General features: G+C 35.4%; 1 protein-coding gene across 4 annotated transcripts; it reads left to right on the top strand.

Moving 5' to 3' along the window:
• Nucleotides 1-5,937, top strand: LOC107951402 (NADP-dependent malic enzyme). Of its 4 annotated transcripts, none has more exons than XM_016886451.2 (18): nt 1-1,392; nt 2,453-2,648; nt 2,756-2,907; nt 2,995-3,100; nt 3,197-3,262; nt 3,444-3,539; nt 3,636-3,707; nt 3,796-3,879; nt 3,987-4,085; nt 4,194-4,241; nt 4,317-4,370; nt 4,488-4,586; nt 4,684-4,773; nt 4,858-4,935; nt 5,029-5,103; nt 5,210-5,300; nt 5,402-5,530; nt 5,643-5,937. In XM_016886451.2, exons 1-18 carry the CDS (start codon nt 1,223-1,225, stop codon nt 5,729-5,731), a joined length of 1,794 nt encoding a protein of 597 aa, XP_016741940.2. In that variant the 5' UTR covers nt 1-1,222; the 3' UTR covers nt 5,732-5,937. The 4 variants fall into 4 exon arrangements, with proteins under 4 accessions (XP_016741940.2, XP_016741941.2, XP_040968858.1 ...); XM_016886452.2 differs by having other exon boundaries at nt 1-2,187; XM_016886453.2 differs by lacking the exon at nt 1-1,392 and adding an exon at nt 2,047-2,187 and having other exon boundaries at nt 2,440-2,648.
• Nucleotides 5,938-12,895: the final 6,958 nt, after the last annotated feature.

Below are 12,895 nucleotides of genomic sequence, written 5' to 3'. Positions count from 1 at the left end.
TCCCAACATGGTATCGAGAGCTTTTATGATCTTTGAGGGCCTTTGGAATTTTTGCTTCTGCTGCTAGAAAGGCAAGGAGTCGTTAAAGCCTGTCACCTTTGAAGGCTTGTTTCTGCTTCTGCTGTTTGTTAAGAAAGACAAGAAGTTATTAATGCCTGTCATCTTTGAGTCATCTTTGAGGGTTGCTTGTAGAGAAGACAGCAACAACTCACCCCTGTGAGACTTCCAAACAAGCTTGGATAAGCTGAAGGAGGAGTTTCAAGGAAGACGGTATGCGAAGTGCAAGTCTGTCAAAGGTGAAGCTCAATGCGAGTTGTAAAGTTGCGAGCTTGTTGAAGACAGTAAGCAAAGTGCGAGCTTGTCAAAGTGAGAGCCTGTCGAATTGCAAGCCAAAGAGGCGGACAATCTAAATGCAAGCCTGAGTGGGTGCAAGCCGAAAAGGCGAACGGTCTAAATGCAAGCTCGAAAGGTGCAAGCCAAAAATGGCAGACTGAAGGCAAGCAAACTATACTTGCAAGCTGTTTATGCAAGAAGAAGCAAGATTGTAATGAGCAAGAGAACAAGGCAATATGTGTTGTCAACTAAGGCTGTGAAGGAGGAGAAGACTCCATTTGCCAAGGTTGAAAATGAAGTGCTTGAGCAGGGTCAGCTTTAACTGCCAAGCTTAAAAAAATTTTGTTGAATGATTTGAATTCGCAGCATGGAGTCCAAGGAGAAGTATTGAAAATTGGCTTACCATGCTGCTGTAATATCTCCGGATGAAGTGTATGCAGCTGCAGCACAAATGTTACAAGACTATTTAACTATAATATTTCCAGATGAAGTACGTGCTAGTAATTGTGCATGTTGCAGCACTTATGCTTGTTGTAACATCAATGTTATTTTTTAATTTCATTGTAATCAATCTAGTTGAAAATGAACAAGCTGATGACAGCTTGATATATTTCGGTATTGAATGACTAGGTTAGGTAGCTTGTTTGTGTGTACAAGCAATATTTATCAAGTTACTTAATGTTGTTAGGTAATGTTAGGTGATGTAGTTAGCTATAAATGTATTGTTTTTCTTATTGAAAAATTAAGCATATCAAAACATATCAATTATTGCTTCCTTGCTGCACGTTTGTGAGCAAGTAAATTTTTCTTGCTTCCTTGTTCTGTGTCCTGTATTTCTTTCTTTGCTCTATTTTCTTTTTTATTGCTGTCAAAAATCCCAACAAAATTCATGGATTCTTATTTTCTCCAAGCAAAGACAATGTGTTTCATAGTCTCATTCAAGCTGGCTAATAGGAGTAAACTTCTTTTAGCAATGGTCGTCTACAAGCTTGAGGGTTTTTTGGAGTTTGTAACTTGTTCTTGTGTATTTGATCTCATTTTGCTGCTCAATGGTGGAAGGTGCGGGGTTCGTTTTTGTTTCAAGAAATTTGGTTTTCGTGATAGTTTGTTTTAAGAATCTCGGGTGTTTTAGTGGTGATATGGTGTAGGTTACCGTCTGGGGTGTGGAGTTTTAGGTAATTGTGAGACTGTACAAGCATAAGAATTGGTTTATCGCTGACTGTTAGATCTGTTTACTCTATTTGGGTTTAATAAAATTTTAGAAAAAAAACTAACTTGCGAGAAAACAGCCATATTAGTCTTAGAAGCCGAACGAGAGGATATGGTAGCGTCCTCTCTCTACAATCGCGGGAAACAAACAGGAAAAAGTAACTAGAAAAAAAAAGAAAGAGATATATTTAAAGCTTTTACATTTTCTCTCGTACACTGGGAAAACGTCAGATATATACTGCGTTTCATTTTCATAGCAGTCAGTCGTTTCCCATGTTCCCCTCCTTGCTAACAGGATGCTTTCATGGAACCCATCATTGCTAACAATTAACAGCTTTTATTTATTTAATCATTAAAATTTTCCCACATTGCAAGTTAGTTCTTTTATGGCTTTGTCCTTTTCCTTTAAACAAAATTAATTTTAAAAAAAGAAAAGAAATTTGTTTTACTCTGCCAATAAAAAAGGGTTGGCTTTTGTTTTATTTGACCATCGAGGCAAAAGCTTGTTTTTCTTACAACAATGAAGAACTGTGGTGATTTAGTGGATAACAAGTCGGCTATAGTCGGTGGAGTTGGGGATATGTACAGTGAGGATAGTGCCACATTGGATCAACCTATCACCCCATGGACTATCTCTGTTGCTAGGTGATTGATTTACGCTTATTTCTGCACCAATACCAACATTATCATGCCTCTAGTAAATAGTATATGTTTAGATTTTGGAATGTTAAAAAGTGATATATTGGTACTGAATGTTAATCTGAGTACTGAAAAGTAAAAATATCATAGCTTTCTTGATCTTTGCACTAAAATTTATATTTGGTAATATATAATGACAAAAGTTAAATAAAAATGATATGATTTGAACATCTTTGGCTGTCAATTGAGTCATGCTAGACCTTTGTTGTAGTGGGTATTCATTGATGCGTGACCCACGGTATAACAAAGGGCTTGCCTTCACTGAGAAAGAGAGAGATGCACATTACCTGCGTGGCCTTCTTCCCCCTATTGTTCTCAGTCAGGAACTCCAGGAGAAGAAGATGATGAATCTGATTCGCCAATACGAAGTTCCTTTGCATCGATACATGGCAATGATAGGTCTTCAGGTAACTTGTTCATGCCTTGCAGTCCCCACGTTGGTAACTGATCTAAGTGACTTTTAATAGCACTTATATATTGGCATCTTTATCAGTGATCTATTTGCATTTGGCAGGAGACTAATGAACGACTCTTTTACAAGCTTCTCATTGATAACGTGGAAGAACTGCTTCCAGTTGTGTACACTCCAACAGTGGGTGAGGCTTGCCAAAAATATGGCAGCATTTTCAGGCACTCTCAGGGTCTTTACATCAGTTTGAAAGAGAAGTATGTTTTTTCATCATGTCCTTCTTATGTATTCATTTTTATGTATTTGATGTTGCGTAACAATAACTAAGCATCACGATCTATCAGGGGGAAGATTCTTGAAACACTGAAAAACTGGCCCGAGAGAACTGTTCAAGTCATTGTTGTGACTGATGGTGAGAGAATTTTGGGACTTGGGGATCTTGGTTGCCAGGTAATCTGATATCTGTATCGAAGCTGTAGATGAAACAGTGATAAGTTCTCTCTCGTAGATCAACTTAATGATCTTTAATGCTATGATTGTTTTCAGGGAATGGGCATACCTGTAGGAAAACTTGCTCTATACACAGCTCTCGGTGGAGTCCGTCCTTCACTAGTAAGCATAGCTAAAACCAATCGGGTTCATGTCACCCTTTAAAATTTTGGTTATAGTAATGCCATGGTAGTCTCCTAATTGCATAGAGGATGTTGATTTAAAGCTTTCTTCAGCTTAACCAAATGCATAAATCCTTTACTAAATCAGCTAATTGTCTACAACTTTTATTCAATATTTACAGTGCTTGCCTATTACTATTGATGTTGGGACAAACAACGAGAAGTTGTTAAATGACGAGTTTTATATCGGACTTAGGCAAAAGAGGGCTACTGGAGAGGTTTGGTGATACTCCTTTGCATCAATATGTTTCCATCAAGCCATAAATGTACTTCCTTACCTGAAATACTGAATTACATTGGTTTCCATGGAGCAGGAATATAATGAACTTCTACAAGAGTTCATGTATGCAGTGAAACAGAATTATGGAGAGAAAGTTCTAATACAGGTAATCATCAGCTCATCTTCATTTTATGCCTTCTGCTGTTTTATCTTTACATGCCGCGTCCTCTGAACAAGCTAAGCCTGATTTTCAGTTTGAAGATTTTGCAAACCACAATGCATTTGAACTATTGGCAAGATACAGTTCTTCTCATCTCGTTTTCAATGACGATATACAGGTAATATCTTAACTAGATTCCCTTCTTACCTTTTCCTTTAATGATGGTAACATTTTTTAGTTTTGAGAAATATTCTTTCTCATACGGACACTCTTTCATAACGGCAGGGTACAGCAGCAGTGGTTCTGGCTGGGCTTCTTTCAGCCCTGAGACTACTAGGTGGAACTCTCGCCGACCATAAGTTTTTGTTCCTGGGTGCTGGTGAGGTAAGGCTTGATCAACAAAATGCCAACAAGGGAACTGTAACTTTTCATACAAAACTTCTTATCACACGTGTAAATGTCTTAATTGTGTTTCTTTTTGGTTGTCCATAGGCCGGAACTGGTATAGCTGATCTCATTGCTCTTGAGATTTCAGAGCAGGTAACAATCTTCTAATGCTAAATATTTGTTTCCTCAGGAAAGGTTTATCGCTAAACATATACAATCTCTTGACAGAACGGAAAACCAATCGAGGAGAACCGCAAGAACATTTGGCTCGTAGACTCAAAGGTAATGTGAATTTCATTGGAACATCTTGTATAAAAGATGCTAGCTCTTCTTTTCTTAAAATGACATGTCTATAACCATCTTTTTCTCACCGTGATGAGATTGAAATTCATGTGGCAGGGATTAATCGTTAGCTCTCGCAAGGAATCACTTCAAGACTTCAAGAAACCTTGGGCACATGAGCATGAACCTATCACAGGACTCATAAATGCTGTCAAGGTGTGAACTAATTTGAGTCATACATCAAGTTTCAAAAGTGAAATGTTTCATTTTTTTTTATTACTTTTCTTCTCTCCTTTAACTATGATTAAATCAGGCAATCAAGCCAACTATCTTGATTGGAACATCTGGAGTAGGAAAACAATTCACAAAGGAGGTTGTTGAGGACATGGCGTCATTCAATAAGGTTCTTTACACACATATATATATATATATTTCTCTTAGGTCATCTCAACTGAGTTTTATAGTAATCCTGATGGCTGACTTGCAGACACCTCTTATCATGGCTCTATCAAACCCTACATCACAAGCTGAGTGTACAGCAGAAGAAGCATATACATGGAGTGAGGTACATGCCTTGTAGCGTAGAATTTTTTACACTTTCAATTAAATTAGCCTTAAAAAATACTTCCTAGAATCTTTAACCTTTTCTTCCCTGCAGGGTCGTGCAATCTTTGCCAGTGGAAGCCCGTTTGATCCCTTTGAATATGAAGGCAAAACCTTTGTGCCTGGCCAGGTTTAGCTTTCTGCCTGTACTTGAAGCATTTTCAAGTTTGGGAAATTTAATTGCACCCAAAATTTTCATAACACTAGCTGTTAAAAGCTTTCTTAATCTGATTCAGGCAAACAATGCTTACATTTTCCCTGGATTTGGTTTGGGTGTGATAATGGCTGGTTCAATTCGTGTTCATAATGGCATGCTTTTAGCAGCCTGTAAGTGCATCAACCCACCAAACTAAGCATTTGGTTTGTTACTAATACATGCAAATGGTGAAGAATTGGAACCTAAAGGCCTTTTTCTTTTGTCGTGGCAGCCAAAGCTTTGGCTTCACAAGTGACAGAGGAACACTACGAGAAGGGAATGATTTACCCACCACTCACCAATATCAGAAAGATATCAGCCAATATTGCTGCTAAAGTTGCTGCCAAGGCATATGAACTCGGTGAGTTGCAGGCAGCCTTTAAACTTACGCTTGAACAATGTGTTAAGGCTCTTAAAATAATTGTCCCTCCCATATTCATTCATTTACATGGTTTGATTGTTGCTAATGGTAGGTCTGGCTTCTCATCTTCCTCAGCCTGAGGATCTTGTTGAATCTGCTGAGAAATGCATGTACAGCCCTGTCTACAGAAGCTACCTTTGAAATTTTGTAGCAGTGTTTTATTTTATTTTAGCATTTAACCCAGTTTTGTGTTATCCCATTTTCCTTTATTTATTGTTTGCCCCCCCCCCCCCAAGTTTTATAATCTCTCTAGTTCTCGAGATTCCTGTAGGAATTATTGATTTATGTTTTATTTGGTTTATAATTTTCATTTTGTTCAATAAAGAATAATAACATTTAGTCTTCTATATTTGGAAGCATTCAGTCCATTATCTATTATCTATTACAGTACATATATTAAACATTATATATATATATATTTTGATATATTACAAAATTGAGACAATGATTATGGCATGGCAGCCTAAGTGAAAAAAAAAAGTAAAAATTATATTTATAAAACATTAATGAGGCTTAGATTGAATGATTGTTTGATAAACTCAAAAATTGAAGAATGAAAAAATGTTGAAAAAATTAAGCTTTATTATCCTTTCCTTCAATAAAGGCTGGTAGCTTGCCTTTGCCGGTTCTTCTATGTACTTGGATTATTGTCTCTTTTTCTATTATTAATGATACTAAAAAACAGTACGTACTGAATTTTTAAAAAAATTTAACTTTTAAGTGATAAATACCTTCTTATTTACTTATTATTTTGCATATTTTTTTCATTGACAATTTTTTTTAATTAATTTATTTATTATGGATAGTCCAACATCACAAAAAAATTAAATATATATATTTTTTTTGGGATTTGGGAGGGGGGGGGATATGGCAAGCTACCGATATTTTAAGTCGGCTTATTTACAGTGAACGGGTTTACTTAGAACGTGAGAAACGACAACATCAAATTTTAACTTATCATTTTATCAACGGCTGGATGCCAAAAAAGATATTGCTCCCAAGTTATATAACCATTCTCTGATTTTGCATGTGAAAATTTTAGGACAGAATTGAGTTGAGAACACAAGGTTCCTACAGCATGTCCTCCACAACTTGAAAACTCCTTATTCCCCAAAACAAGTTAGGCTTCAGCTTCTTATCTGTGGCAGTAAAAAGGCATCCCATTAGGGTTTCAGAGTATGCACAGTTTGTGGATTGTCCATGCATAACAATTGCAAGAAAGAATTAATCGTGGTTATACGGCGCAAGAATGATTTACGAGAGAAATGCAAGATAATGAATATAAACAACCACATACATAATTTGTCCTACCGAACTACATGCGCTCCTTTGTCAATTATTTCTCAGGTACGATCACGGAAGTAAATAATATGACGATCCAGTATCTGATGAAAATATACTACTCATGTTCTGATTATATGATTACCGCCGAGATATGAATGTAAGGAACTCAAATAGGTAACGAAATTTGAAGGTAAAATCATCAGTTGAAGCACCGCCACTACAATATGGACAATAAAGTTACAAACCAAAAGAACACCTGAAACAAATCTCGAAGTGCTTTAATTTAAAATAAATAGCTTCCAACAATTCTTACTAAAAGACTGAATGTTTTAAGAATGAAATAAAAATTAGCAAAGACATAGTGATGCTGACAAATTGAAATTTCAAGAACCCCAGTCCGAAAAAGTATATATATGAACACTGTGATAGAACGGCGATAAATTCTAAAAGCAATGGTTAACGACGAATCGAGTGGCGCGATAAATTATGGTTACGGTCGTTACGTAGCTTCACGATCATCATCGGACGATTCAAGAAGACTTTCGACTTCTTCAATCTGTAACTCCTCGTCGTCCAGCTCTAGAATCTGCTCGATCTGTCGCCTCTCAACTTCGTCTTCCATTTTCGTCTTTCGAGTATTTTAGATTAAGGGATTCAGGAACATTTATGTTCTCATTGCACCATTAATCGTGCCCCACATCGCGGCAATTTTCGTGCGGGAAACACTCTCCCTCTCTCTTCTACAAAAATTCTGGAATCTGGACATCTTGAATTGTATAAACAAACCGTTCTAGTCCGGCCCAAACCGATAAATTTTCTTAAGTGCGTTTGATTCTTGCAATTTCTCCATATTGAAACTACAAACTTGTCCTTTCAAAAAGAATAAATATATAATTGCGCTTAGCGAAAATCAAATGTTTAATGACAATACAAGTCCTTAAACTATAGTAATATCTCATTTAGGCCCTATTTTTTATCTACATTAAGCTTTTAATTTACTTTTTATTATTATTTATAATTCATGTTTGTTTTGCAATCCCTGCTCGGGTTGGTCCAATTAATTGACTACAAATAAGCTCAATTTATACCAAAAAAAACATAATTGACTCGAATAAATTAAGGGTTGGTCACTCAAAATGAAATCTTTGCAATTTGGTCATCCAAGTATTAAATCTCTAACTACAGTTAATTATACATGCCATGTCATAATTACACTTTCATTTTAGTCACTCAACTTTTAGGTCGCTTTCATTTTGGTCACTCCAACAATATTTTTTTAAAGTATTGATTGGGGTAAAAGAAAATCAAGGATTGAAGTGAAAAAGAGATAAAAACTAAAATAGTACACAAAAATTGTCAAATTGTATTTGTTTATCCCATTGCCGAAATTCTAATTTTGTAACGCCCCTTACCCGAGACCGTTGCCGGAGTCGAGCACAAGGCACTACTAAACTTATTTGAGCACTTAACCAAATTTAGATAATTTATATCATACTTTTCAGACAAGCTGTCCAACTGCGTCATAGTTGCTAAATAATTCATATCTCGAGTTATAAAATTCGAAACCCAAATCCGTAAATTTTCCCCGAATTTATACTCATATATCTACTTACCAATTTTTTATATAATTTTTGGTTGGTCCAATTAGTACAGTTTATTAGTTAAATCCTCCCCTGTTTCAGGGTTTGGCTACTTTGACCCCTGTGCACTACGAACCAAATTTCTCTCTGTACAAAATTCAAATAACCATGCCGTTTGTTTCTCTTAAAAATAGACCCAATGAGGAATCCATACATATATATTATGACTCATAATTATTTTTTTGAAATTTTTAATGATTTTCTAAAATCAGAACAGGGGAACTCGAAGTCATTCAGACTCTGTCTCACCACAATTTAAATATCTCATAACATAAAATTCAATTGCATGCGCCGTTTCCTCTATATGAAACTAGACTCATTAGGCTTTAATCTCATTTTTTTCCCAGCCCTTAACTCAATTTCCACAATTTATGGTGAATTTTCAAAGTCAAACTACTGCTACTTACCAAAAACTGTTTTAGTACAAATATTGTTAACTAGTTCATAACATCTTTACTTCAATTCATTCAAACTCTATATATGCCATATAAATCTTTAAACATAAAACAAAAACTACCAGAATTGATATGAATAGTGTGCCCTGCTGTGTTGATCCGATCTACCCACTTCTCTTCAAGTCAATCTACATAAAAATATTAAACACACACAAGTAAGCTTATTGAAGCTTAGTAAGCTCATAGGCATATAAACACAAATCATATCAAATATCGTACACAATCATATATCTGTTAGTTTAACTATTTCATCCTCCAAATCACAATTTCATTAATAACTCATTGGAATAATTTCCATATGGCTACTCACAATTTAACTCCCTTAGGCCCATTTCTCATTTACTTCATTGTCAAATTAAGGAACAATAAGGGAATTGAGTGCTTCATTATCACATTGCCATAGTAAACTATGGACTTTCACATTGTTACGCATCACACACCGAAGCCATAGCCTTGCCATGGTCTTATACGGAATCACATTATCACATTATACCGATGCCATAGTCCAGCTATGGTCTTATACGGAGTCACATTATCACATTGCACCGATGCCATAGCCCAGCTATGGTCTTAAACGGGCGCACTTATCACATATTTTTCGTCAATTCATCAGGGTCACAGAATAGAAGCACTCAAATCCATTGTTCCTACTAATTTGTACTTTTAGTTACACATTATTTATTAATTAATGCAAATTGATGTATTCATCAACAATGAAATACTTTAACAATCATAAGATTTTCATATCAAAACATTGAACTTTGCCATATGAACTTACCTGGACTAATTTGCAAAAGTCGTAGAAATTCAGGGACTATTCTTGAATTTTCTCCTTTCCACGATTCAGTTCGTTTTCTTGATCTATAATTATAAAATCATTCCTTAATTAGCATCCATTTCAATTATATTTCACTTCACAATTTATGCTGTTCAAATTTCGAAATTGCACTTTTACCCCAAAATTTACAGTTTTCACAATTTAGTCCCTACTCAATTCACCCATCAATTGAACTAATTTTTCTCAATTAACACTTTATTTATCATTATAAACTATTTCAAAACTTTTTATATTCTTAATTTCAACAGAAACCTTCAATTCACAACTTTTTCACAATTAGGTCCTAAATATCATTTCCTATCAAAATCACTTAATAAAACCACCTTAATATGAAATTAGAACTTAAATTTCATAATAATTCATCATAAAATTCCCTTATCCATCCAGGGTAACTTCCAATTTCACCCATAAAATCAAAAACTAATGAATTCTACAAGTGGACCTAATTGTAAAAGTCATAAAAACATAAAAATTATCAAGAAAAGTAAGAATTAAACTCACATGATGTAAAAATATGAAAAACCAGCTTTCTCCAGACCTTCTATGGCGTTTTGGCTGAGAAATATGAAGAAATGTCTAGATTTTTCAATTACATCATTATTTAACTATTAACTTTTATGCTATTTCCAATTTTGCCCCTTGTTCACATTGTTTTCTTGCTTATTTCATACCCAAACCGTCCAGCCATTAACCTTTGGGTCTAATTGCTCTTTAAATCCTTCTTTTTAAATACTTAAGCTATTTACTCACAATTTAACAAATTTTGCGCTATTTTCAATTCAGTCCTTTCTAATTAATTAGCCATCCAAACGTTAAAATTTTCTAACGAAACTTTAATACTAACTCAATGACACTCCATAAATGTTTATAAAAATATTTATAGCTCGATTTTCAACTTTGAGGTCTCGATACCTCATTTTTGACCCGTTTGACCTAATAAATTCTTTTAATTCACTAATTTCACCATTTTACAAATTCTTCTAAATTCTTACTTGACTCATAAATATTAAATTACTATCTTGTTCAATCTTATTTGTCGAATTTAGTGATCTCAAATCACCATTTCCGACACCACTGAAAATTAGGCCGTTACAACTCTCCCCCCTTTAAAAATTTTGTCCTCGAAATTTGTTACCTGAAAACAGATTTGGATACTGTGATCTCATTGACTCCTCTGTTTCCCAGGTTGCCTCCTCCAATCCATGTCGATGCCATAACACTTTTACTAACGGTACTGGTTTATTCCGTAGTTCTTTAACTTCCCGAGCTAATATTTTCACTGGTTCCTCCGAATAAGTCATATCTGATTGTAGCTCTATCTCAGTATGAGGAATCACATGTGAAGGGTCTGATCTATATCGTCTCAACATAGATACATGAAATACATTATGGATCTTCTCAAGTTCTGGAGGCAAGGCCAATCTATAAGCTACCGGACCGATCCTCTCAATGATTTCGTATGGTCCGATAAATCGTGGACTAAGCTTTCCTTTTCTACCAAACCGTAAAACTTTCTTCCACGGAGAAACTTTCAAGAACACACGATCACCCACATTGAACTCTATATCTCTTCTTTTCAAATCTGCATACGACTTTTGACGATCGGAAGCAGCTTTCAAACTTTCCCGAATAATCTGAACTTTCTCTTCAGTTTCCTGAATTAAATCCACTCCGACTAATTTCGATTCACTTAATTCTGACCAATACAACGGGGTTCTGCACTTCCTTCCATACAGAGCTTCAAAGCGGTGCCATTTTGATACTAGCTTGATAACTGTTATTATAAGCAAATTCAGCTAAAGGTAAGTACCTTTCCCAGCTGCCACTGAACTCGAGTATACAACACCTTAACATATCTTCCAAAATCTGAATCACTCGCTCTGATTGTCCATCTGTCTGAGGGTGAAAAGCTGTACTAAATTTTAACTTAGTACTTAAAGCTTCCTGTAGTTTATTCCAAAATCTCGAAGTAAACCTCGGATCTCGATCAGAAATAATTGATGTCGGCACCCTATGTAATCTCACAATTTCTGACACATATAATTCCGCTAACTTATCAAGTGAAAAATCTGTTCTGACCGGAATAAAATGCGCTGATTTAGTGAATCTGTCTACTATCACCTAAATTGAATCTTTTTTCTTCGGAGTCACTGGCAATCCAGATACAAAATCCATCGTCACATGTTCCCACTTCCATTCTGGAATCATTACGGGTTGTAACAAACCTGTAGGCACTTGATGTTCAGCTTTTACCTGTTGACAGATTAAACATTTTGCCACAAATTCACAAATTTCCCGTTTCATACCAGGCCACCAATACATTTTTTTTCAAATCACAATACATCTTCGTACTACCCCGATGAATCGAGTACATACTACTATGAGCCTCTGATAAGATATCCTTCTTCAATTCTAGATTATTCGGGACACAAATTCTATTACGATGGTATAACATACCACTATTATCAATAGAGTAATCTAAGTTCAAATTATCCCGAACCATTTGTCGTTTCAACACCAACTTCGGATCTTCATCTTGCAATTCCCGAATTCGTTGAAAGAATACTGGTTTTGTCTTTAATTCAGCTAATATAGAACCATTTTCATTAACAGACAAATGATCATTTAACGCCCGAAGAGCAAATAATGATGATCTCCGACTAAGTGCATCTGCCACTACATTTGCCTTACCCGGATGATAATCAATGATAAGATCGTAATCTTTCAACAGCTCTAACCATCGCCTCTGTCTCAAATTCAGCTCTTTCTGCGACATTAAATATTTCAAACTTTTATGGTCTGTATACACATAACATTTCTCTCCATATAGGTAGTGTCTCCAAATTTTTAAAGCAAATACTATGGCAGCTAATTCAAGATCATGTGTAGGGTAGTTCCTCTCATGTGGTTTCAACTGTCGAGAAGCATATGCTACAACTTTTCCTGACTGCATCAATACACAACCTAAACCATTCAGAGACGCATCACTATATACTACATATGGCACACCTGATTCAGGCTGAGTTAACACCGGAACCTCTGTCAACATTTTCTTTAATTGATCAAAACTTTGTTGGCACTCATCAGA

This window comes from Gossypium hirsutum, chromosome A05 (assembly GCF_007990345.1).
Source record: "Gossypium hirsutum isolate 1008001.06 chromosome A05, Gossypium_hirsutum_v2.1, whole genome shotgun sequence".
Classification (NCBI taxonomy): domain Eukaryota; kingdom Viridiplantae; phylum Streptophyta; class Magnoliopsida; order Malvales; family Malvaceae; genus Gossypium; species Gossypium hirsutum.
This window is presented reverse-complemented; position numbering and strand designations above follow the sequence as displayed.

Coding starts and splice junctions, on each gene's coding strand:
- LOC107951402 (XM_041112924.1), top strand. CDS start 2,063: ATGAAGAACTGTGGTGATTTAGTGGATAACAAGTCGGCTATAGTCGGT. Junction 3,101..3,196: donor TTGGGGATCTTGGTTGCCAG/GTAATCTGATAT, acceptor GATTGTTTTCAG/GGAATGGGCATACCTGTAGG. Junction 3,880..3,986: donor TTTTCAATGACGATATACAG/GTAATATCTTAA, acceptor TCATAACGGCAG/GGTACAGCAGCAGTGGTTCT.